Source organism: Mangifera indica, chromosome 20 (genome assembly GCF_011075055.1).
Source record: "Mangifera indica cultivar Alphonso chromosome 20, CATAS_Mindica_2.1, whole genome shotgun sequence".
Lineage (NCBI taxonomy): Eukaryota > Viridiplantae > Streptophyta > Magnoliopsida > Sapindales > Anacardiaceae > Mangifera > Mangifera indica.
Genome location: NC_058156.1, coordinates 270,105 through 294,860, shown reverse-complemented (window position 1 = coordinate 294,860; position 24,756 = coordinate 270,105). Strand labels below are relative to the sequence as shown.

Genomic DNA, 24,756 nt, shown 5'->3' with positions numbered 1-24,756 from the left:
TTGGAAGAACCCCAGACAAGCTTCTAGTAGTCATTCTTGATGGCTGAGGAGTTGAAGAAGCTTGCGGCAACAACCTTGGAGAATTAGATGTAGGAGAATTTTCTTGTGTCACTTCATTATCTTCGTCTTGTAAGCCTTTTGACTTATTTTCTCCATATGAAAGATGCTGAATTTTTTCTGCATTTCACTCCCAAAAACTATTCTCATCAAAAATAACATCTCTTCGAATGATTAGCTTTTTAGTAATAGGATTATACAACTTATATCCTTTTGTCTCATCACTATACCCAACAAAAATGCACTTCTCACTCTTCTTATCCATCTTCGTTCGATCATTAATAGCTAACATGACATAAGCAATACACCCAAAAATCTTCAAAGCACTTACATTGGGTTTGCGATTCCACCATGCTTCATAAGGAGTTGTATTACGCACTGCTTTTGTTGGTGAGATATTGAGAAGATAAACTGATGTAGCAACTGTTTCAGCCCAAAAATCATTTGAAAGTTTTTTCTCACTTAACATACTTATTTCCCTCTCCACTACCGTTCGATTCTTCATTTCAGCAACTATATTTTGCTCTGGTGTTCTTCTCACAGTTAGCTGCCTCTTGATCCTATTTTGCTTGCAGAATAATGTAAACTCATCAGATAAAAATTCGCATCCCCTATTAGTTCGAAGAATTTTTAATTGATGACCAGATTCTTTTTGATTTCTAAACAAGAAAAAACACCTAACTCATCCGAGTAAAATCATAAGTAAATAACAAAAAATATCTACTCGTGTTCAAGGATGGGGTGTTCATTGGCCCGCAAATATCTGCATGCACCAACTCTAAAGGTTCTTTCGCTCTCCATGCTTTCCCAATTGGAAATGATTGTCTATGTTGTTTTCCATAAATACAACCTTCACAAACTTCATCAGTAAAAGAAATAGAAGGCAACCCATGAACCATATTTTTCTGACTCAATAGCTTCAACCCATTAAAATGCAAATGCCCATATCTCAAATGTCATAACCATGAGTCATTTTTAATACTAGCAACAAGTGCGCAATCATCCAAACATGAAATTTCAAGAGGGAACATTTTATTTTCAGCCATAGGAATTTTAACAAAAAAAGCATCAAATTTTTCGCTCTTGATTTCACATACACCATTGTAAAACAAAATTGAATATCCCTTCTGAACCAACTGCCCCACACTAAGTAAATTATGTGTCAAGCTAGGAATGTAATAAACATCATGAATCAACCTTTCGATACCTGACTTGGTTTTCACTACTACTGTTCCTTTGCCTTCAATTTGCACTTGCTTGTCATTTCCGAGGCAAACTTGCAACTTCACCGATTCATCAATATTTTGAAAAAGGCTTTTAATTCCTGTCATATGGTTACTACATCCACTAACTAGAAACCAAATATCACAGTTAATCTCCTTTGGATTCATACAAGTCAAAAACAGGTTACCTTCATTTTCTTTTTCTTCAACAAAATTTGTTTATTGTTTTGCCTTTCTCCAATAGTTCGCCTCTATGTGCCCCACCTTCTTGCAAAAATAGCACTGTTTACCCTTATAACTTGGCCTCTGATTGCCTTTGTCACCATTTTCAATTCCTTGGCGATTGAAATATGATCTTCCTCGACCTCTACCATTACCTCGATAGCCACCTCTACCTTTTCCTCTGTCTCTGCCAGTAAAAACAGTATCATTGTATTTTTTATCCATGTCAGAAATCTCTATCTTCGTCTGAAAGGCTTGCTCCATGCTTTTCTCTTCAAACCTGTTCATCCTCTCTTCATGTACTAAGAGTGAACCCATCAACTCATTAAGAGAATAAGTAGAAAGATTTTTTGACTCCTCAATAGCAGCAACAACATGATTAAATTTAGAAGGTAAACTTCTTAAAACTTTTTCTACTATTGTTTGATCTTTAATCTGTTCTCCATAAGTTTTCATTTGATTCACAATGACAGAAACTCTACCAATATAATCTTGAACCGACTCATTACCTTTCATACACAGATTCTCAAATTCTCTACGAAGAGTTTGGAGTTTCACAACTGTTACCTTATTATCTCCATGAAACTCTTTATGCAGAATGGTCCAAGCTTCATTTGCTTTTGTCGCATTAGCAATACGAGGGAAAATTGAGTTTGTCACTGCTTGCTGCAATATGAGCAACGCCTTCGCATTCTTCTTCCGTCATTCTCTCATCTCTACCTCCCTTTCAGGTATATTAGATTTTGTATCCTCATTTTCTACAAGATCCCACAACTCTTGGGCAATGAAAAATGTCTTCATCTTTATGCTCCAAAAAGCATAATTTTCTCCATTGAAGATGGGCACCAATGTTTGAGAAACATTCAAAGTATTCACACCGTTAGACATGTTGAATACAAATCTCTTTACTTGCTTCAGCAATAATCTTGATCACACAATACGCCCACTCTAATCGGAACCTAGCTCTGATACCACAAGTGTTGGAATAAAGTAATGAAATATGGGCAGATGAAGAGAATTAAGAATAAATATAGTATCTCAGAAATTTTATCATATAATTTGTAGGCAAAGGAAATGAACTAAGAATAAGATACTAAAAAATGCAGCTTCAATTCTCCATTAAATCTATCAACAAGACACACATATATATAGGTAAACAAGTGAGAAAAAAATGTCACATTATGATTCAGTGACTATTAACACCCACTAACAACACTATTAAATTAAATATTAAAATAAATTCAATTCACTAACTATACCTATTAAGCTAAAGATTAGGATAAAATTAATCCACTAACAATACCGATTAAACTAAATATTAGGACACATTTAACTAACCCAAGCCATAAATAAAAGTTAACTTTGCATCAATTTTTAACAGGGAGGAAGAGTCGCATAAACGTGAAGAGATTAAGCAGTACTATGGATCATTCATGTAGAGTTTGGTTTTTACGATTCCTGTAATTTTAACTTCCAAGGTCTTCCTTTATATACCTGGAGTCAAGCATGGACTCGATATTAAAATTGTCAATATGCTAGCCACTCATGTTCAATTCTTCATAGAACGAACATTCTACACTGGTTCCTTCAAAGCATTGCGCCTTGGTTCTGCCAATCTGGATGTTTTGATTGCCCTGGGAACAAATGCAGCTTATTTCTATTCAGTTTACGCAGTGTTAAGAGCTGCTACTTCTCCAGATTTTCAGAGCTCAGATTTCTTCGAGACTATTTCAATGCTTATTTCATGTATTCTGTTTGGAAAACATCTAGAGGTTTTAGCCGAGGGAAAGACATCTGAGGCCATTGCGAAGCTTATGGACTTGGCACCTGTGACATCAACATTGTTAACTTTGGACGAGGAGAGAAATCTGACAAATGAAGATGAAATTGATAGTAGGTTGATACAAAAGAATGATGTAATTAAATTATTCCTGGTGCAAAAGTAGCATCTGATGGCTATGTTTTGTGGGGACAAAGCCATGTGAATGAGGGTATGATAACACTGAAAGGCAAGGCCAGTGGGCGAGAGGAAGGGTGACACAGCGATTGGAGGCAGTATGAATAAGAACGGGGTGTAACCTTACATAATTAAGGCAACAAGGGTTGGATCAGAGAGTGCTCTTTCACAAATTGTTCGACTTGCACAGTCTGCCCAGATGGCTAAAACTCCAGTTCAGAAGTTTGCTGACCGTATTTAAAAGTACTTTGTGCCTACGGTTAGTGAATAATATCACTGCTTTACATTCTGAATTTGATCTATATTTTCCTTCGGATTTTCCCTTACACTTATTACTAACATTTAGCGTATTTCCCAATTAACGTGGGATAACCCAACAACCATTCCTTGTACATTGTTTCATGGTTCGATACTCTTCATAACCGACCAACCAAAGGAGCCGTGAGTCACTGTTTTGGGTTGTCTTGCAACTGTTGGAAAAATGATTACGTGTTAGTGTATAAATGTTAGAGAAAATTTTTACCACTCCAGATAGTTTTTGGGGGTGGAATAGACCTAATAACGCCTAAAAATATATAGTGATAATGACAACTCTAGTGTCTTTTGGTAGGTGATCATCCTTTCATTTTCAACTTAGCTTGCCTGGTTTTTAGCCGGAAAGTTCATTGGTTACCCAGAATCCTGGATATCACCTTCAATGGATAGCTTTCAGCTTGCTCTTCAGTTTGGAATCTCTGTCATTGTCATAGCCAGTCCATGTGCTCTAGGCCTAGCGACACTAACTGCTGTGATGGTTGGTACCGGAGTTGGTGCATCTCTAGGCGTACTAATTAAAGGAGGCCATATAAAGCTAGAGCGTTCAGTGTCTTCGTCTTGCCCCGTTTGTCTTTAGTGAGTCCTGCAATGCGCTTCCAGAAAGCGTAGCCCACAGGCTGCCTGCCTGGCAAATTAAGCTGCCTCGGTCCACGTATCTGACGCCGCAATTACTCCATACTCAATGCTAGCTCTCTGCAGTATCTTACTGTATGCAATCAGTCAAAAGATAAAAATGGTGAACCCTTTCGAAGTTTCTTTCTTCACCTCGATCTATATCATGTAAAACCAAAAATTTTAAGAAGGAGAGTGATGATAATGATGATTTATAAGGGCAGTCTTTGTCCATGATATGGCCACCACCTTCACCCATCTTTCTCATCAGTCATCATCATGAGACCCGAAGCATAATTTGATGAACTGAAAGAACCCAAAGTCAACCCAGATGGGATTTGAATCATTTCATTATAAAACACCATTGCTGTCTTTGTATTCTGTAAATAATAATTAAAAGGTATACAATTATTAAAGTTTTATAGAGCAGATGCAACTAACAATTGAAGTCGGCCGCGTCCCTATAATAAATCTTTCATGGTGAGAAAACTAGTAATAGCAATGGCGGCATTGTGGTAATAAGTTTGAACAAAAAAAAAAATTATTTCAGTTTTCTCATTAATACCTCCATACCGATGCCATTACCTGCAATGATTCTTAATTTGTTATTGCTTTTTTCCCCTCTTTCTCCTCGTTGTTCGTGCCCACTCTTGGATGGCAGTCCCATGACGCTATATCGCTCTGTGTCTTTAATGCTCTTTCTCTCTGTGAACAAGGCGTAACTGCTAAACTTAGGAGCTTCTTCGTCCACTCCTCTCCAAAAGAATTGACTGGAATCTGAAGATTTTCCTGGAAAAAGGTGAACTTTTGTTCTTCTTATTATTATTATTTTTTTAAATTTGGTTTTAGCTACTCAAAGGTGATTTTTTTTTTTTTTTACATTTTTGACGTGAAATGTGTTGTTTCATTGAAAACAAAAAGTTTTTTAGATGGTTTTAATGGCTCATGATCTGAACTGGGAAATTTTTTTATCTTCCTCAGAGTCAGTACTTTTTCTTCTGAGTTTTATGCTAAGCAACAGTTCTATAGACTTTGATTACGCCTCTGTTTGGATGCTGGGAAAATCTATGAATCATCAAGAAAAAAGATTCGGATTTTCCTACCAGATTCATTTTTCTATTAGAAGAAGAAGACAACATTTTGATCTTCAGTGTTTGTTCTGTGGAATGCTCTGTGTGAGGAGCTCATGTCACATGTCTTGAGCGTGCTTTAAGGATCTTTAGCATGAAGCATGGACTATTATATGCTTATTATATTATATTGTGTTTAGATCTTCTTATGAGGGAGTCTTGCACATGCAGTGTTGACCTGTTTGCTTTATCTCTTTACAAATTACACCCCTTTTTTGGCAGTTTAAGTTAGTATCGCTATATAATTGAGTAATCTGATTATCCATTAGTTCTTGTTAGTACCATCCATTGGTACACGAAATATTTCTCTTTGCTTCTAGTTCTCCTAAGTTTTCAGTTAGTAGTAATAAAAGATGATGAAATGATATAGATCTTCCTGATTCTGGTGCACTCTTATTATATTTTAGGTGGGTATTTTGTCTTTATTAGATGCATAATTTGTTTGCTGAATTTGTATGCAAAAAAACATTATTTAAATTGGATGACATATTCATATGTGCCCTGTAAAAACAATTTGAGAAGAGATTTGTTTCTTTTCCCATTAGCTCTGGAGATTGATATATTTTATCTCCTGATATGTGCTATTTTAGCTTGCTCATGGTTCTTACTTGCAGTGTTGGTTTCTTGTGATTTGTCTGTCCTCTGGAATTTTTGCAGATGTGTTATAGCTTGCTCAGGGACTGGATTTGTTTTTGTTTTCCTTCTTTTATGTGCCCATCTGCTTTTGATACTGCAAGTAGTCTTCTGATTTTCTAGACTGCCACCTGATTTTCACTGGTAGTTAGAGTAACTAGCAACTATGATTTCTCCCTTCTTGTTTTTCAGGTACCTGTAGTTGTCTTCGAGGTGTCTAAGGTTTTGGAACTCTTTCGGAAAGTACACCTGCACATATTTTATGATGTTGAACCTTAAGCTGGGAGTTGAACTTGTTAGTGCTCATAATCTTTTGCCAAAAGATGGAACAGGTTCATCCAGTGCCTTTGTGGAGCTATACTTTGATGGTCAGAGGTTCCGAACCACAATCAAAGAGAAGGATCTCAACCCGGTTTGGAATGAGAGCTTCTACTTCAACATTTCTGATGCTTCCAATCTCCATTATCTAACCCTTGATGTTTATGTCTACAATAATATTAAAGCTACTAACTCCAGATCATTCCTTGGAAAGGTTAGCCTAACTGGCAATTCTTTCGTGCCTCAGTCAGATGCTGTTGTCTTGCACTATCCACTAGAAAAGCGTGGCATTTTCTCTCGTGTAAGAGGAGAGCTTGGCCTAAAAGTCTATATCACTGATGACTCTTCAATAAAGTCTTCTACTGCAGTTCCAGCAGATCAATGCACAGCAGCTCATGCCAGAGTTGTTCCAAATACAATGAACCCTGACCAAGTTGAGTCAAGAAGACACACCTTTCACCACCTTCCTAACGCCACTCACCATGAACGTCAGCATGATCCTTCTCCTCCAGTAGTTACCCACCATTTACCGAAGTATGAGATTGATGAGATGAAATCCAAACCACAGCCTCCAAAGCTAGTTCACATGTACTCAGCTGCATCATCACAACCAGTTGACTTTGCACTTAAAGAGACAAGCCCTTACCTTGGAGGTGGAAGAGTAGTTGGGGGTCGTGTTATACATGGAGATAAGACTGCAAGCACATATGATCTTGTTGAACGGATGTATTTTCTCTATGTAAGAGTTGTTAAGGCTCGTGAACTTCCTGCGATGGATGTTACCGGTAGCCTTGATCCGTTTGTTGAAGTAAGAATTGGAAACTATAAAGGAATCACAAAACATTTCGAGAAAAAGCAAAATCCTGAGTGGAACCAGGTGTTTGCCTTTTCTAGGGACCGAATGCAAGCTTCTGTACTAGAAGTCGTAATCAAAGACAAGGATCTAGTAAAAGATGACTTTGTGGGCATCGTGAGGTTTGACATCAATGAGGTTCCATTGCGAGTCCCTCCAGATAGTCCTCTAGCTCCAGAGTGGTACCGACTTGAGGATAAGAAGGGAGAGAAGATAAAGGGTGAGCTGATGCTTGCAGTTTGGATTGGCACCCAAGCAGATGAAGCCTTTTCTGATGCATGGCATTCTGATGCAGCTACACCTGTCGATAGCACACCAGCTATCTCCACAGTGTTACGATCCAAAGTCTACCATGCGCCAAGGTTGTGGTACGTTCGTGTTAATGTTGTTGAGGCACAAGACTTGGTCCCAACAGAGAGGAATCGTTTTCCAGATGTTTATGTTAAGGCCCACATAGGAAACCAGGTCCTGAAAACAAAGACCTGTCAGGCAAGGACAATGAATGCTGTTTGGAATGAGGATCTAGTCTTTGTTGCTGCAGAACCTTTTGAAGATCATCTAGTACTTTCAGTTGAGGATCATGTGGGTCCTGGTAAGGATGAAATAATTGGGAGGGCCATCATACCCTTGAGTGCTGTAGAGAGGCGTGCTGATGATCGAATAATCCACTCCCGCTGGTTCAACTTGGAAAAGCCAATTGTTGTTGATGTTGATCAGTTGAAGAAAGATAAGTTCTCAAGCCGGATTAATGTCAGAATCTGTCTGGATGGAGGTTACCATGTTCTTGATGAATCAACTCACTATAGCAGTGATCTCCGTCCAACTGCAAAACAGCTCTGGAGACCATCAATTGGGATTTTAGAGCTTGGTATTCTTAACGCTGTGGGACTTCACCCCATGAAAACAAGAGATGGGAGGGGAACTTCAGATACATATTGTGTGGCAAAATATGGTCACAAATGGGTCAGGACACGAACCATTGTTGACAACTTGTCTCCAAAATATAACGAGCAGTACACATGGGAGGTTTTTGATCCAGCTACAGTTCTCACTGTGGGTGTATTTGACAACAGCCAGCTTGGAGATAAGGGTTCAAATGGTAATAAGGACCTGAAGATTGGCAAGGTTCGGATTCGCATCTCCACACTTGAAACTGGCCGCATCTATACACACTCTTATCCCCTACTAGTCCTTCATCCTACTGGAGTTAAAAAGATGGGCGAATTGCATTTGGCAATACGATTTTCGTGCACATCTTTTGCAAACCTGCTTTATTTGTACTCCCGACCACTGCTGCCAAAGATGCACTATGTGAGACCGTTTTCCCTGATGCAGCTAGACGTATTACGCCACCAAGCTGTGAACATAGTGGCAGCAAGATTAGGTCGTGCAGAACCTCCACTTCGGAAGGAGGTGGTAGAGTACATGTCTGATGTGGACTCACATCTTTGGAGTATGCGCCGCAGCAAGGCAAATTTCTTCAGGCTTATGACAGTTTTCTCAGGATTATTCTCTGTTGGTAGATGGTTTGGCGAAATATGCATGTGGAGAAATCCTATAACAACCGTGCTCGTCCATGTGCTCTATCTTATGCTTGTTTGCTTCCCTGAGTTGATTCTACCCACAGTTTTCCTTTACATGTTTCTAATAGGGATTTGGAACTTCAGGTACCGGCCAAGGTACCCTCCCCACATGAACACAAAGATCTCACAAGCTGAGGCAGTTCACCCTGATGAACTTGATGAGGAATTCGACTCATTTCCTACCAGCCGAAGCCCTGATCTGGTGAGAATGAGGTACGATCGATTGAGAAGTGTGGCTGGTAGAATTCAAACTGTGGTTGGTGATGTGGCAACCCAAGGAGAGCGGTGTCAGGCATTGTTAAGCTGGAGAGACCCACGTGCCACTGCCATATTTGTCACATTCTGCCTTGTAGCTGCCCTGGTTTTTTTTGTGACACCATTTCAGGTGATAGCAGCATTAGCTGGGTTCTGGGTGATGAGGCATCCAAGATTTCGTCATAGGTTGCCATCAGTGCCCATCAACTTCTTCCGTCGCCTGCCTGCCAGAACAGATAGTATGTTGTAAACTCAACACCGGATAACATTGGCTGGGGTATCAGAATTTGTTAGTGCTTCAGCCAATTTCTTTACACTATTGTTATTTCTTTCTGCATTTCAGGCTTAGTAAGATGTCATGGTCATCAGATAGACCATGAACACCATTAACATTTGGCTATTTGGTTTTGAAGAATTACAATTTACAATAATGATTATTTAAGGAAATTACATTTCTGTAGCCTATGGATGAATTTGACCGTTTCTAAGATTCTTTGATAGGTTTCTTTAGCAGTGGTCTACCATGGTCAGATTCAAAAAGATGAAGTTACCAAAATAATTTTCATTGTTGTTTACTTTGAAATTCCCAGTGAATGAGATAAATATTTTATTTCTTTCTAATTAAAATGCCATAAATTAAGAGAAAATAAATATTAATAAGCATAATATGGGTTTGATCTATGACAATAATTTATACAGCAAAATTTCATTTTAATGGAAGGAAGAGAAAATATACGTATCGTATGATATAAATAAAAAATAATATTTATTTTTTAATGTATGAAAAATTAGTACCATCAATTAATTTTACTAATACACTATTTTGTAAAAGTGATGATATGGTTGAAGTGTATAAAAAATTCTCAAAATTTTAATTGTATTTATAATTTTTTTTTACATGATAACACAGTGATATAATTTATTTTTATCATTTTATTTAAAAAAAATTATATCTTACAAAATAATATAATATATTATATGTCGAACATAAAATTAAATTTTTAATAAATCATATTATATTGAATCCGAACTATAATTGGGTTATATTCAACTTCATCCTCTCTTAAATGAATTTGAATATACACTTATATCTTCTAATAGATTCGTATTAAAGTAAAAGATTTTACCGTTAAGTTGTTAAACTAGTCTATTTGAGAGTTATTAGCTGATCATTGGACTCCATCAAATAAGGTTTTCAATCGACAAAATATAAACCGAATGCCAATTGTATATCAAGTAGACCTAAGATTGGAGATAAACACATGGTTGTTTCCTAATTAGTAGACCAAGAACAAACTATAAGTTTGTCAAAGGCAAATAAAAATTTGAATAAATTCAATAAATAAGATGATATAAATATAATAATACAACTATGTATCAATTTAAATACTAACAATGATGTGTCATTATATAATTGAATGATTTTTAATTAAAAAATAAATAACGCTCAATTAAATAATGACACATCATTTTTTAATATAATCCAAATATGCTAAAGTTAAGAGAGTTGAACAAAGTGAGAAGTGAGAGAATGGATTAACGGAGATATTATTGTTTTCTTACATTGAGACCAAGACTTTATGCTAATGGATATATTGAAGGAGCCCTCAACCCCAATTTGCAAGCATCTAATAGGTATAGACACTGCAGGGTAAATGTAACTGCTAGGAAACGAATCAAGTGAAAAGGAAACTAGAAATCAAAATCATACATAGAAATATAATTATATATTTATATAGAAATTATGATAATTTTGTCCCTTTGGCCTTTGGTTGTAGAGGCTACATGCCCCCAATGACTTTGACCAACCCTGTGAAGATGTCTTTAGGCATAATCAAATTTCATGCTCCAATGTTAATCCAATACATTTCTCAATGTATGGGTTGTTGAAGCTTGGAGTCTACTCATGCTTTGAAACACATTCACAGTTTGGCTGAGATTCTTTGAGGGCATATACCCAGGGGGCAAATCCTCCTTTTGTAGTGGAACTTGCTCTCAAATTCCTGAGCTTGCATGATCATAATACGTGCAATTGCAGCCTTTCCCACTGGAAAACCTGAGCAAAAGCCAGGGAAAAAATTCCCAGATCTTGTTTCTGCTATTCCTATTTGTTCAAGATTCTGTATCGACCCCCTTTTAAAATTTTTCTTTTGATCCTTATCTTTCTTTGTTTTCCTCTACTGCCATCATGTCGGGCAATCTTATTCGTGTTTGTTTATTTCAACACAAGACAGGTCTGGTTTTCAAAGCCAATGTTGACAAAGGTGCACACAGAGAGGCTGGAAGAGATAGGAAGGCTAATTCCAATAACGATGAGGCTGAACTGGCTAAGAAGGTCGTTGAAGATCTGTTACGGGAGCATCCAGCCTGGAGATCAGAAAAGAATGTTGCAAATTGTGAGGGGAGAGGAATTTGTGTGTATAATTTGCCTGCTAAGTTCAGCAAGGATTTGGTAGGTCAATGTGTTGATATGATGCCATGGTCTAGTTTTTGCGAGTTTTTCAATAATGGTGGTTTCGGTGAAGCCCTTCCGGAGCTTGGCCATGCCTGTTACCACACTCATCAGTATGCTTTAGAGCTAATTTTTCATGAAAAAGTTTTGAAGCATCCCTGCGGGGTTTATAATAAAAATGAAGCCAAACTTTTTTATATTATGGTGGCTTAGATACACTATGGTGGCATTTCAAAAATGTCTCCGATGATGTTAAAGATTCTGTCAGTAGAGTTGATAAAATGGCTTGAGTCCCAAAAGCCATGGATTCAACATTCTGGTAAGGATCATGTAATTGTCTTGGGAAAAATTTCTTGGGATTTCAGGAGAGGAGGTGCGTCTACATGGGGCACAAATGCAAAATCCAATAAAGCTTTTGGTTGAAAGCGGCCATGGCATGTGAATGACATTGGAATTCCTCATCCTGCTTTCTTCCATCCTCAGTCAGACGACGACATTCTCCTGTGGCAACTCAAAGTTACCCAGTCGCAACGTAAGAGCCTGGTCAATGTTGCCCGGGGAGCAAGGCCTGGCCATCCAGAGTATATAAGGTCCATTTTGATAACCCAATGCACTTTTTCACAGAATGAAACCTGCAAGTTCTTAAATTGTTCTTCAGGTTTATGTCACAAACCCAAACCAGTTATGGATCTCTTCATCGAATCTGAATTCTGCCTGCAGCCTTCTGGGGATAGTCCAACGAGAAAATCAGTCTTTGATTCACTTATTTCAGGTTGTATTCCTGTTCTGTTTGATCCTTTTACTGCTTATTATCAACATCCATGGCATTCACTAGAGGATCAAGGTAAATATTCAGTGTTTATAGGCCAAGATGAGGTGAGGAAAATGAAGGTGAATGTGATAGAGAGGCTGATGAAGGTTTCAGAAAAGGATAGAGAGAATATGAGAAGGTATATAGTGTGTGAATTATTGCCAGGGTTGGTATATGGAGATTTAGATTCTAAGCTTGACAAGTTTCAGGATGCATTCTCAATTACCATGAACAATCTGCTTGAGAGGGTGAATAGAAAAAAGTGGGGTGAGAAACCAATTTCAGGTATCATTGAAGACATTTCAATTCGAGATTAACATTTCGCCAGTGTCACTGCAAGCCTAGTGATTCTTCTGTTTTTTCAACTAAATTTTTAAATTTGAATGATTATTCTTTTTTTAAACAATTTTTTTTTCTATTTAAGCTATTTTTCTATATTTATCTGACAATTTAATTTTTTCTTTTTTGACAACTCGTTTTCTTCTTTTCCAACAATAATGTTCACCAATCAAACAAATTGAACTTGATCTCAAGTTAAATGTTCTAATTTCGAGCTGAGCACTAACTTTGGGAATGTGTTTAAAAGATCTGCTTTTAACTTTTAACCATGCCTCATGTTATTCAGCCTCTCATATTCCAGGCAACCCATGGCAACACTGTTTACCTTTTCGTCTAATTATTGCTTGATTGCAACTCCCCTTATAACTTTCAAACTCTATGTAGAGACAGATTTGAGTCAACCCAAATAAAAGTTAATCCAAGCTTCACTTAAATCTATAATGTTCAATTCAAACTTGTTCAATCTAAGTATAATATTATTGAAAAGATAAACAATATTACTCAAGAGAAAAAAATACACCAAATTCAGACTGAACTATCAAACTGTAAATCGAACTCAAATTCATCTTGTTTGAACTGAATATAGATTCAAGTTCAAACCGACTTAGCATATATCCACCCTAACTCACCTCATTCTTTTGTAATTAATTTAACCTAGCTACATCTGTACAGAACATATTTTGTAACCTGCGAATCCTCGGGAGATGTGTAAATCAGTACAGCCAATAACTATAACTGAAAATAGAAATAAGACAAGGATACAACAAAATCTAGGGGCCCCCAGGAGTAAAGACTGAAGACAACAGACTTTTCCTCTCCTAAGCATCATTTAACTCCAACCTGCTAAAAGAATTTCAACAAGTTCTCACCGTTATTTGAGAACCTAAAGATGATGACTTTGTTACAAACTAAGTTAGCACAAACCCGGTGCCCCTACCGAGCAAATAGGTTGGATTTCAGAAGTTCATAGATTTCACAGATTCAATACATTTACTACACATCTGTACAAATCACCATAAGTTTGTCGCAGCAAATTATCGTGTCAAATCAATATCAGTATGAGGGTTTCTCAGATCAACCAGCCTAGAATCCGTCCAGGCATTGATTGGAGTGGAGGAGAAATTTTGAGAGACGGGTTCGCGAATCGGGGTACTTAATTTATTATTAGGCTGGGGTGCGGAATTCATATCACTTTCAGGCATGGTTACAGGCTTGCTCTTGGTCTTGGAACCACCATATACAAAACTGCATACAACCACCTGCACCAAGTTTATAATGTATTAGATAACCGAGATCAGGGACTTCCAAATAACTTTTAACTCCACATACATGGACACAAGTAAGACATCCTTCATTAAGATGCATATTTGATACATGCACAGAGCCGATTGTATGATATAATCCCTTCCAAACTAACCACATTATACCACATAGCATGTGCGCAAATGCATTCTCAAAAGGCAAGACTTTGCACTAAAGAATAGTGTGAAAATAACTGCTTATTTGTTCAGGTCCTTCAATATCATACTACTAGTAGCAAGGGAAATGAGTTTAGCAAGACATTATGATGATCAAAGAAAACACCTTACATAGTTACTACAAGTAGCAATAAGGAATGCAACATAGCAAAATAAAGAACAATCGAATTACCTGAACAATGCTCGCAGCAATAAGCACAGCAACTCCACCACCAAAAACATGACCATCCTGACTAGAAAGGGAGGCACTTACACCACCAGTTCTATTCCGAGGACCACCATCTTCAGCAATTAAATATGAACCTGACAAGCACAATATCTCGAAATGACCCTACACAAGTTAAATAAATCAAATAAAACCTCCAAACTATTTAAAATACCGCCACCCTAAGAAGCATAAAGAACATATGAAGTACTGTTAAACATATTGACAATAATAACACCATTTCACACAACTCTTACAGGGAAATGCATTTCCAATGTTTTAGTAGCCAAAGCTATGGATTAGATAAATACAATTGCTCAATTGAGGGTTTTAATTAAATCTCAGTTTACCGAAAGGCAACCCTCACCACCTCCCTAATTAATCTAGATCATTTAAGTAGAATAAAAAATGATTATTTAATTGCTCTCATTGAAATTGACCAATGTTAGCCTCACCCTGCTGATCTCTATTTGGCCATTTCTAACTTAAACCCACCCTTGTTCCACTCAAAGTCGGCGTAATAGGGCCAGACATTAAATCTGAGGCAGAACTAACAAAATGATCACACTGAAATAATATAATAAAATAAAATTAAGTGATTTCAGCTTATATAGATTTCTTGAGATCCAACTAAGATGGAAAACAAAATGTTGCCTTCATATTATAATTTCTCAACCAAATTTTCAAGAACCCGAAGAAAAAATATGTTTCTAGTGAAGAAAAATACTAGAATGCTTCAACCTCATAAGTCCCCGTCAGCACTGAAGATGCAGGCTGGCGCAGCGTTACTGATGAAACAGTACCACTCCCAGACAAGATGCACACAGCCCTTGGCCTCTGTTGTGAAAAGGATAATACTTTTGCTACAATGTCCTGTTCAGAAAATAAAATAAGCCATGCCAAATGGACTGTAAGTATGAAGCATGATTCTGACAAGCTATCATTATGCATTTTTTTTTTTTCTGATAGGAATACCATAACAGATTTTTCAACATCACAAGACACAGTTTGCAGCACGATATAACATCAGAGGCTCTAAGGGACGGTGTCACAAGAAAGACCCATACACAAGCAGTGGATCCACATGATTGTATACAAAGTATGGTTATCTTTATTCATTTTTTATCATACAATTAAGTTTCATTGATATGAATATACCGCGATATCAATGGTACTGCACTTATTATCCAATCTGTATTCTCTAAATAAGTCATAAAATTATATAATAGTATCTAAGTATCTTCTATGTATGAGAGAACCTCATGAATTGTACAGCATATTTTATAGGACCAAAGATATGACCGCTGTTAAAAAGAGTGTCCAGTGATGGAAAAAGTTCATGACTCTTTACAACCAAGCCACATCAAATAGATGTGTATAAATTCAGGCAACCTTGAATGCAAACAAGAAGTCAGTAAACACAAGGTGCAAGAGTATAAAATTAATCAAGAGCCTGAAATAATGGTGTACACCTCTCCAGCTCCAACAGAGATCACATGTGGCGCAAAAGCCAGTCCTGCTGAACTGTTCATCCATTCACCTAACAGAAACATTAAAAAATTAGATTAAAAATAAAAGGTTCAGCAAAGCCCAAAGTTCTTGTGCGACAAAGAAAGAGGTAAAAAGATATCCAGGACTCTCAACTCACTTAAGAAGAGGCCATATTAAGTGGAATACCATTAAAAAATGTGGATATTTTCCTTCAGTAATTCCACAACAAACATCAAATCAAAGACTATAGCAAAACTAGGTGTTGCAAATATCAAAACATGCTAGTGATCAATTAAGTTCACTCAAAATGAGAAATATATAATAAAATGCAGCATATCAACATAATATATATTATACTTCATCAATTGAATTAAGATCACAGAACAGCCCCTTGAAAACAATCAAAACATTGTAGCCGATAGTTCATCGCTAAACAAGCTATATTGCATGTTGGGATATATATTATAATCTATAAATAACTTTACAAAATGTAAGACAAACGAATTAATCCAGCCTAAATTCCTATGCTACATTATAGCTGAGATATCAAAAATCCAGTACAAGACTAACCAAGAGTTGCTAACTGCTGCTTCCTCCCGGTCCCAGGAGGGCGGCCTCGCCCCCGCTTAAATGCCTGAGAATCTGACGCTGGAAAAGACGTAAGCTTAGGTGGCAAAGGCGAAAGCTCCAAGGAGACCTGCCCATAAGGAGCATACTTCCGAGGCCTACCTCTTTTCTTCTTCACAGGCTCACTCAGAGACACCCCAGATGGCACCCCCATGTTGTGGACAAAACTGGCAGGTTTAGGGTCAACTGAAAATGTTGATCCCATAGTTGATGGAGCTGAAATGTTATGACTTGATGACGGTCTAAACCCTTGCGGTGTTTGTAATATAACAGTTTGTGCTGCCGATTGAGCACTACTGGCCACTCCTCTATGTTGTATGTAATAGGGAGCTGAGCCACCGGCCACAACCATGGCTTCTCTTCCATCCATGCATTTACTAAGAATAAAAGATTCTTTATATAAACACACCAAGTACAGACTCGAAAGGTTACTTCACCCAAAGGGTTACAAGGTTTTTTCTCTGAACGGGGAAAATCTTACAACAACAATAGATTCGTTTCCAATGAAATTTGCGTCAAGTGAAAGAAAACAAAACCCTTTAACCATAAATCATGAAAAATACAGAGCTTGCTCAATTTCAAAAGAGAACAGAGGTTTTACAGGGGTTTTCCTTAAAAAGGAAGAAAATCTAACAACTCAACAAAAATTGAAATTTAGCCCACATAAAAAAGAAACAAAATACAGTTAAAAGGTTGTACATTTAGGTCTCACAGGGCAGAACTTAACTCATTATGAGGATAAAAATGCATGAAATGAACACAGTTAAAAGTACATATAGAGAATCTCAACAACAACAACAAAAGATAGAACAATTCTCGCAGGATGGCCAAATAAACTCATGAAGAAATACAAAAGACAATACAAAACCCTGGATTTGAAATCTAGGGTTTTGAAAAGAAAAGAGAGAAAGAAAGAAAGAAAAGACAGGAAAAAGAAAAATAGACTTGGCTAATAAAGAGCCTTTGAATTAAAGTGTGAAGGTGAAGACCTCTTTTTTGTTTCTTTATTGTTGTTGAGTGGGCATGTAGTCAGTGAAGGAAAGCTAAGCCTAGAGTCTAACAGAGAGTGAGCAATGAATGTTTTTAACGTATAAGAGGGTTAAGTTTATATTCGAAAGATCATCCGATTTGAATGAAAATTTTCCTTACTAGAAAAAAAAAAAAAACCTGTGACATTACATGACAATACCATGCCCTGGTCAGAATTCCAGTTCTTATTATTTCATAGGGAAGGGAGGGGAACTGTCTTTTCTCTGTAGCTTTGTTTTGATACTTAGAAACTCTTTCTGGCTTAGTTTTGGATGGTCGTCGTGCCATTGGAGAAAGAGAACTGAAATGGTGCCATAGATAGGTCATGTGACTTGTAAACAGTATCAGTCTTGGTTGGTTTGTGAAGGTCCTTGAAGCCCACTCAAATAATTGTCGTCGAGTCTGGGTGGCTGTCTTCAAAGGTCGGACTCAAATTGTTTGATTTAATTTGAATAAAATTTAAGTTAAAAAATAATTTCAATTCGAGTTTAATATCTCATTAGAGTTGTCACATCTAAGCTCACCTAGCCAACACTTTTTCTTCTCCTTCAACAACTCTTATAAATTCAAACTATTCTTCTTTTTCAATAATTTTACCCTTATCTTTTTATCTGATAGCTCTTCTTTTAATAATTTTACTCACCAATGAAGTGAACTGAATTTGATTTTGAATTGATTATATAAGACTCAAACTAGTCTCGGCTCAAATCTATTCCTATTGGGGAGCATTGCCAATAATAAATTCTTTCCTGAGCAATTGAACATTATTTATTATCATATTAATAAGATGAAGTAGCCCTGCTAGGAAACTGGGAGGTACATTTATTTTGTTAGTGCCCACACCCCAATTGCAACAGCTCCTAACGGTACAAATTTCTGCAAAAAGTTGAATATCAAACAACTTATGGCTTGCCCTGTTACTGTCAATTTCAATAACAAATGCATTGAATAAGTGGAGCAATTTCAGTTAAATTTTTTCTTCCTAGGTGAGATGTGTAATTAATTATATTTCAACCAGAACAAATGTCAATAGTGTCACCACAATTTCCTGATTCACAAATAATAAAATATTAAGCTGTAGTACAACAATTGAGTATATCCTGTAAGCACATATGTAATTTGATCAACAGAATCTGCTAGCTTTGAAATGGTATCCCATTCTGCATTTATGCAATATCCTCCACATACAGCCATCTGGAAATTAGTCTCATCTTCACTAGTTTGTTTCCAATTTCACCTTTCTATTCACATAATCTAGATACCCCTGTGCAAAGTAATAAAAAGGGAAACATAAAGTTGAACACTTTATATATCCTAATTGAAAGTTCAACGAAAGCTGTAAATAAAGAATTTTTTTTTTTTTTAATTTTGTAATAACTTTGACATATGAAGTTACACATTGTACCAGTTTTCTCTAGTCTAGCCTGTTGGCTCAATTGTATTAAACTACAAATTATCCATTTTTAAATCTTTGATCCTAACAGGGAATCATTAATCAACCATATATTTTGTTTTTGTTTGAAAGTTAAAAGGGACTCATAATGCTTCTTATTGAAGACTATTTTCTAGAATAAAACCAAATCAAACACTACATGGGAGGGATACGAAAGAAGTCACCTGCAATATCCCAACAGCAGCAAACTTGTCAAGCAATGTCTTTGTCTCAACTTGATGCAAATTCAAAGGCTTTAAAAGCAATTCCACATTCTGTGAACAACATGAATTACAACATTCAGTCATGTTAATTACTAAAGTCAAAGACTATCATAAATAGGCACTTGAAAATGATTGGCTAAACCTAGTCTTTTAACAGTTTCAACTAACTTAATTCATAGGCCCTGTTTTTGTCAGATGTTACATCTAAAATTTTTTAATCTAATTTAATAATATTGGCTTCTACTTAGCAATAAAATTTTACAACTACAGATACCATCTAACAATTAATGTCTTACCCTGCTGGATAGCTGTGTTGATGTGGGAAAATTCATAGATTCCCAATTCTTTCTGTACAAATTTTATGCACTCACCTTTGATGTAAAGGACTCATCCCAATATGTGTACTCTAAACCTTCAAGTTTTCCTGTCTTACAGAGCTCATCAATGAAAAGCTTCACTTGTATAGCCTAATCAAAGAAGAAGAAGAATGAGATTAGGGAGTTAATAAGAGAACGTAGTAATACTCATGTCATGAAAACTCACGTCAGCAGAGCTCTGTCGTCTATTGAAAGGATGGCCAATGATGAAGCCTTTTAAATTATATTCTGAGATCTGCATAAAGACATTTTATAAGCTGGCTTGCTAATTTATCTATGATAATCCAACTTACAGCCTGCTCAATAAAACACCAAGATTCATCTACAATAAAATATCTGATATGGTAGCTCAGTAGACAAACAAAACCCCTACAGATTAATGTTAGGTTCCAAGCATATCATTCAAAACATTTGAGACAAACCCTAACAATGTTCTTCACTAAATATCATGCCAAACTAATTGGTATTAAATGGTTAAAGAAAAAGATGAAAGAATATAGAGTGATGAGAAACATTACCAGGCATTGAAAATCACCAGCCATCAAATCAATATTTGTTTTCGTTCTAACCAAAACACTGCAACATTGACAATAACCCACATCGTACACTCACAAACATAAACATAGAATCAACAAGAACACAAAACAAAAGTAACTAATTCCTATATATTAACATCCACATAAAAAAAATAAATTAAATTACACCACTAAATTACACAGGAATTTAAATATTGGTTAAAAAAGTTTATCATCCGTACACAAAAAAATCTCATACCTTAAAGGTGAGGCAATCTTATTATTTGAGTCTGAAACAGCCAGCCCAACGAATTTATCACCCACATCCAAACCAAGCAAACGACCTCGTTCTGAAACTTTTCTCTTAAGGATATCATGGAACAAATTCAAAGGCCTCAAGTACTTCATCTAAAATTCCACTCATCAAGTTAATATTCAATTTTGCATTTTAAGCAGACACACATAAACAATGTAATATATTTAAAGTTTCATAAACTCTATCAAACGAAAGTACACACAAACTAGAGTTGGAGGTAAGAGTTATATAAATGTTTCGTTTTTCCAGAGTGAGATTTCCAGAAATAGTTAACAAATAAAAACAAAAGAAAAAATTCCAAGCCACTACTGGCCTACCCACCACAGCAGCACCTCTCCGACACCAACAAACCACTACAACAGCCCTTCCTCAACCTCAACCCAACTTATTAACATAACCAAAAAAATAAGTCACATCCAATAGAGCAAATTAAACTAATCAGAAAAAAAGCCATTAAACAGTAAACTTAATCAAATGACAAAATTTCCTACACTACCAATTATCAGGCCACCTGAAAACCTACCCACCAGCACTGTACATCACCAAGCCACTCAAAGAATAAGCAAACACAAACACACCACCACAGCGAGCCACCTCAGCCAACCAACCCATACCCAAATACTCGTAATCAAACCTACCTCCACCAACAATCCCGAGAAAAAGCAATCAGAGATATCTTTACTCACCACATACTGCCAACGTTTTACCAAAAAAAAGATTTTAAAAACACCACAATATATATTACCCATATAAAAAAAGAGAAAGAAAAGAACAGAAAACGCACCGGAAGACTCGATATGAGCAGCAACCACCGGTTTTGTCCTCCTGAAGACACAATCAGGCGCGCGAATGGTTTCGAGTAATGGTTTGTTAGTTGGTAAAGGGGTGGCTTAGGAGGAGGGGAGGCGCAACTGTCGTGGGTTTGGTTATCAAATGCACGGCCTTCGAGAAGATTGAGGTTGGGGCGACGAGGCACGGCGCAGATATGGAAGGCACCTGGTTTTGAGGCTGTGCAATGGCATCGGAGGTTATTTCAAAAACTTTATTATTATTATTATTATCAGGCCAAAGGACTATTTCCCACCATAATATACTGATTTTTTAAGTTTTTCTTTGTTGATTTTAAAATTTTCATTTACGTATTTATAGGAAATTAAATTTATTAATTATATCATTTTCCTACTTTAAATCCTAAAAATTAATAATTTCTTTCAACACAAATTTTTAAAAACTATATTTTCCTTCTAAGGTTTCTAAACTTTTATATCCGATTTTTCTAACGATAATCAACGATCTTCAGACATCGTCTCTTCTTTCTTCCGACTATGCAGCATCTCTTTCTCTTCAACATCATTGTTGACAAGATGACTTGTCTTTATCTCTGACAAAGACAAATCATCTTTATCTCAATAAATACGAGTTATTTTCGTCAACAATAATACCGAAAAGGAAGAGAGGTCACACGGTTGAAAAAAGGAGATGTCAGAGAAAAAAAAATGGTGTTTAGAGATCATCGATCGTTATCAAAAAAATTAGATCTAAAAATTTAAAAACCCTAAAGGGAATACAATTTTTGAAAACTTAGGTTATAGATAAATTATTAATTTTTAAAGTTTAGAAAAAAAAATAAAATCAAATTTAAATTTATTTTTAATATTATAGATAAAATAATAATTTTATCTTTGAAATCATTAAGTTTAATTATCTATAGGTAAGTAAATAAAATTTTTAAAATTAATAAATAAAAATTTGACAAATCACCTTACTTTTGGTGAGAAATAGTCCTTTGGCTTATATTATGGTTTAGTTAGCTCTCCGATTCAAAGCTCGAATTATTAAGCTCATAATGATTATATTTTATCAGAGGCCAAAAGACTTATTCTCATCTAAAGCATACTATTTTTTTATTTTTTTTTTTTGTTAACTTTAAAAATTTCATTTATCTATTTATAAGTAATAAAATTAATTAAATTTCGTAGTTATATTATTTTTCTCCTTAAACCTTAAAAACTAATAATTTTTCTCAATTCAAATTTTTAAAAATTGTATTTTCTCTCTAAAGTTTCTAATTTTTTAGATTTAATTTTTCTAATGATAAAAAGACTTTTTCGATGATTTCCAAACAACGTTTCTTTCTTTCTAATGCATCATTCTTTTAACGTTGTGTAACATCATTATCAAAGAATGAAGACGAGTTGTCTTCATTCTTTGATGATGATGATGATGTCACAAAGCGTTGGAAAGAGGATGCATCGAAGAAAAAAAGACATTGTTTAAAGATCGTCGAAGAAGTCTTTTCGTGGTCCAAAAAATTGGAAACCTTAGGAGAAAAATACGATTTTTGAAAACTTTGGTTGAAAGAAAATTATTGGTTTTTGGGGTTTAAGGAGGGATTCAATTAATTTTAATTATTCATGGATAGATAAATAGAATTTTCAAAGTTAATAAAAAAAAACTTAAAAAACAATATATTTTGAATAGAAATAAATCATTTGGCCTTTATTTAAATATTTAATTTAACAATAAAAATTAAATATATATAATTATTTCCTGTATTAAAAGTATAACTTGGTTTAACTTGTATATTAAATAGTTTATTCAATTTTAATCTCAAAATTAAATTAAACTCTTAACTTTGTTATCGAGTGGCATTGGAGCTACATTTAATCAAACTCAGTATAATCTATTTTTTAAGCCGTACCGAATTAAAAGGGAAAAGGACTATTTCCCACCCATTTTTCAGCCTTATCTCAAACACATACCCATGTCTAATGAAAAACCTAAATACTTATCCAAAGTTTAATTTGTTTGTACCCACCCACATATTTTCTGTTAGATTAAGGGGCAAATTTGTCATTTCATCAATAATATTAAATAATTAAAATTTTATCTCATTTCCCCATCTTTAATTTAAAAAACTAACATTTATCCCCTGAATTAAGTTTTAAAAAATTCACTTTTCTCCCCTGAAATGCAACCACTTTTTTCGACAACGATGAAGAAGATTTCATCCAGAGGTCGATCACCTCTGGACAACGCTCGTCACTCTCCCTCCAACCACGTCGTCACCGGTGGCCAGAGGGAAAGTGAAAAAAAAAAATTAGGGATTTAGGGGGGTGAAAGTCACTTTTCAAAGTTCAAGGATGAGGGTAAAAGTTAATTTTTAAAATCGATAAGGGAAAATACGATAAAATTATATAATTAAAATATAAACAGTAAAATGATGGTTCTATCCCTTTATTTAACTGAAAACTTAATGACGGTTTAGAGATGAGTGAATGTTTGGATTTTTCATCAGATGGAGATATGCTTTTGAGATAGAACTAAAAAATGGGTGGGAAATAGTCATTTTCCCGAATTAAAGCCAAGGAGTTGGGCTCACCAACAACCCACTTTGCCATTTAATGTATCGGGTCAAGTCGGATTGAACCTCTACAGGCAAATTGGATCTTGGAAGATCTGGGATTTGAGTGGGAGGTGACACTTGTCAACCCTAGATGCTAAATGGTTTTGAATAAAGTAAATGTTGAAATGACTAAAACGACAAATCCTCACACGTTTTGACCACAACAGACAGATTTTAGCTTCCGTGATTGGCTCAGTCAGTAAGTCAGTATCAGAAACCACAGTTGAAATTACCCACTTTAAATCATAATAATGTAAGTTGTAAACATCTTTTTGTTGCTTCCTGCTCGCCTTCGTATAGCCCCTTTGTCTCGCTTCTTCTGGCCCATTTCACAAATTCAGCCAAAAATCATAACAGTTGGTTTGTTGATGGGTTAAATTATCAATTATCAATTAAATTAATTTTAATTTATATAAAATTTATTTTTATAATTAAACCAAATTTAATTAGATTAAACATCATTCAAACCATCCAAGTAGATTAGGTATAAGATTGAGTTTGACTCGATTACTAATTGAATCAAACCGTTCCTTTCATCAAATAGATGTCTAATTTGTTTCTAAAAATATTGTACAAAACTTTGTAGGAATGACACAACCATACTATAATCAATGTAATCAAGTTAAGTTGGGCTAAATCATGTTCACAACTTGATAGCATAGAAGAGCTCAAGCTTGTTGAGACATTGAATTATCAGCTCAAACTCAATGCAGAATAATTCAATTAGAATTCAGTTCAAAAAATTATATTTAAATCTTAATTTATCAACAACAATATTATGTTGAAGCATTAATTGAGTTGAGTTAAGAGGTTCTCACAAATCTTTACCTCAATTTATATCCCTAAACATCATCATCGACATTATACTTTTGTAATTAAGAGACATGAGTTAAGGT

General features: G+C 35.5%; 4 protein-coding genes and 1 pseudogene across 7 annotated transcripts; 3 read left to right on the top strand and 2 right to left on the bottom strand.

Moving 5' to 3' along the window:
- Positions 1–2,350: 2,350 nt before the first annotated feature.
- Positions 2,351–4,723, top strand: LOC123204743 (annotated as a pseudogene).
- A 155-nt stretch (positions 4,724–4,878) lies between these two features.
- LOC123204196 (FT-interacting protein 7) lies at positions 4,879–9,605 on the top strand. The gene is made up of 2 exons (XM_044620785.1): positions 4,879–5,185; positions 6,342–9,605. Exon 2 carries the CDS (start codon positions 6,412–6,414, stop codon positions 9,406–9,408), a length of 2,997 nt encoding a protein of 998 aa, XP_044476720.1. The 5' UTR covers positions 4,879–5,185; positions 6,342–6,411; the 3' UTR covers positions 9,409–9,605.
- A 1,741-nt stretch (positions 9,606–11,346) lies between these two features.
- On the top strand, positions 11,347–12,757 carry LOC123204742 (xyloglucan-specific galacturonosyltransferase 1-like). The gene is given in 5 exon segments (XM_044621545.1): positions 11,347–11,806; positions 11,809–11,869; positions 11,871–12,002; positions 12,004–12,032; positions 12,035–12,757. Coding segments are annotated over 5 exon segments (1,386 nt in total). The 3' UTR covers positions 12,739–12,757.
- Positions 12,758–13,465: 708 nt separating this feature from the next.
- Positions 13,466–17,937, bottom strand: LOC123204937 (AT-hook motif nuclear-localized protein 5-like). 2 transcript variants are annotated; one of them, XM_044621752.1, is made up of 5 exons: positions 16,505–17,933; positions 15,916–15,983; positions 15,185–15,316; positions 14,411–14,569; positions 13,466–14,019 (listed from the first exon to the last, which is right to left on the bottom strand). In XM_044621752.1, exons 1-5 carry the CDS (start codon positions 16,929–16,931, stop codon positions 13,795–13,797), a joined length of 1,011 nt encoding a protein of 336 aa, XP_044477687.1. In that variant the 5' UTR covers positions 16,932–17,933; the 3' UTR covers positions 13,466–13,794. The 2 variants fall into 2 exon arrangements, with proteins under 2 accessions (XP_044477687.1, XP_044477689.1); XM_044621754.1 differs by lacking the exon at positions 15,185–15,316 and having other exon boundaries at positions 16,505–17,937.
- A 614-nt stretch (positions 17,938–18,551) lies between these two features.
- Positions 18,552–21,521, bottom strand: LOC123204026 (putative pre-16S rRNA nuclease). Of its 3 annotated transcripts, none has more exons than XM_044620556.1 (8): positions 21,239–21,521; positions 21,093–21,146; positions 20,398–20,546; positions 20,142–20,199; positions 19,790–19,858; positions 19,618–19,713; positions 19,208–19,297; positions 18,552–18,854 (listed from the first exon to the last, which is right to left on the bottom strand). In XM_044620556.1, exons 3-8 carry the CDS (start codon positions 20,544–20,546, stop codon positions 18,807–18,809), a joined length of 510 nt encoding a protein of 169 aa, XP_044476491.1. In that variant the 5' UTR covers positions 21,093–21,146; positions 21,239–21,521; the 3' UTR covers positions 18,552–18,806. The 3 variants fall into 3 exon arrangements, with proteins under 3 accessions (XP_044476491.1, XP_044476490.1, XP_044476489.1); XM_044620555.1 differs by having other exon boundaries at positions 21,141–21,146; XM_044620554.1 differs by lacking the exon at positions 21,093–21,146 and having other exon boundaries at positions 21,239–21,518.
- Positions 21,522–24,756: the final 3,235 nt, after the last annotated feature.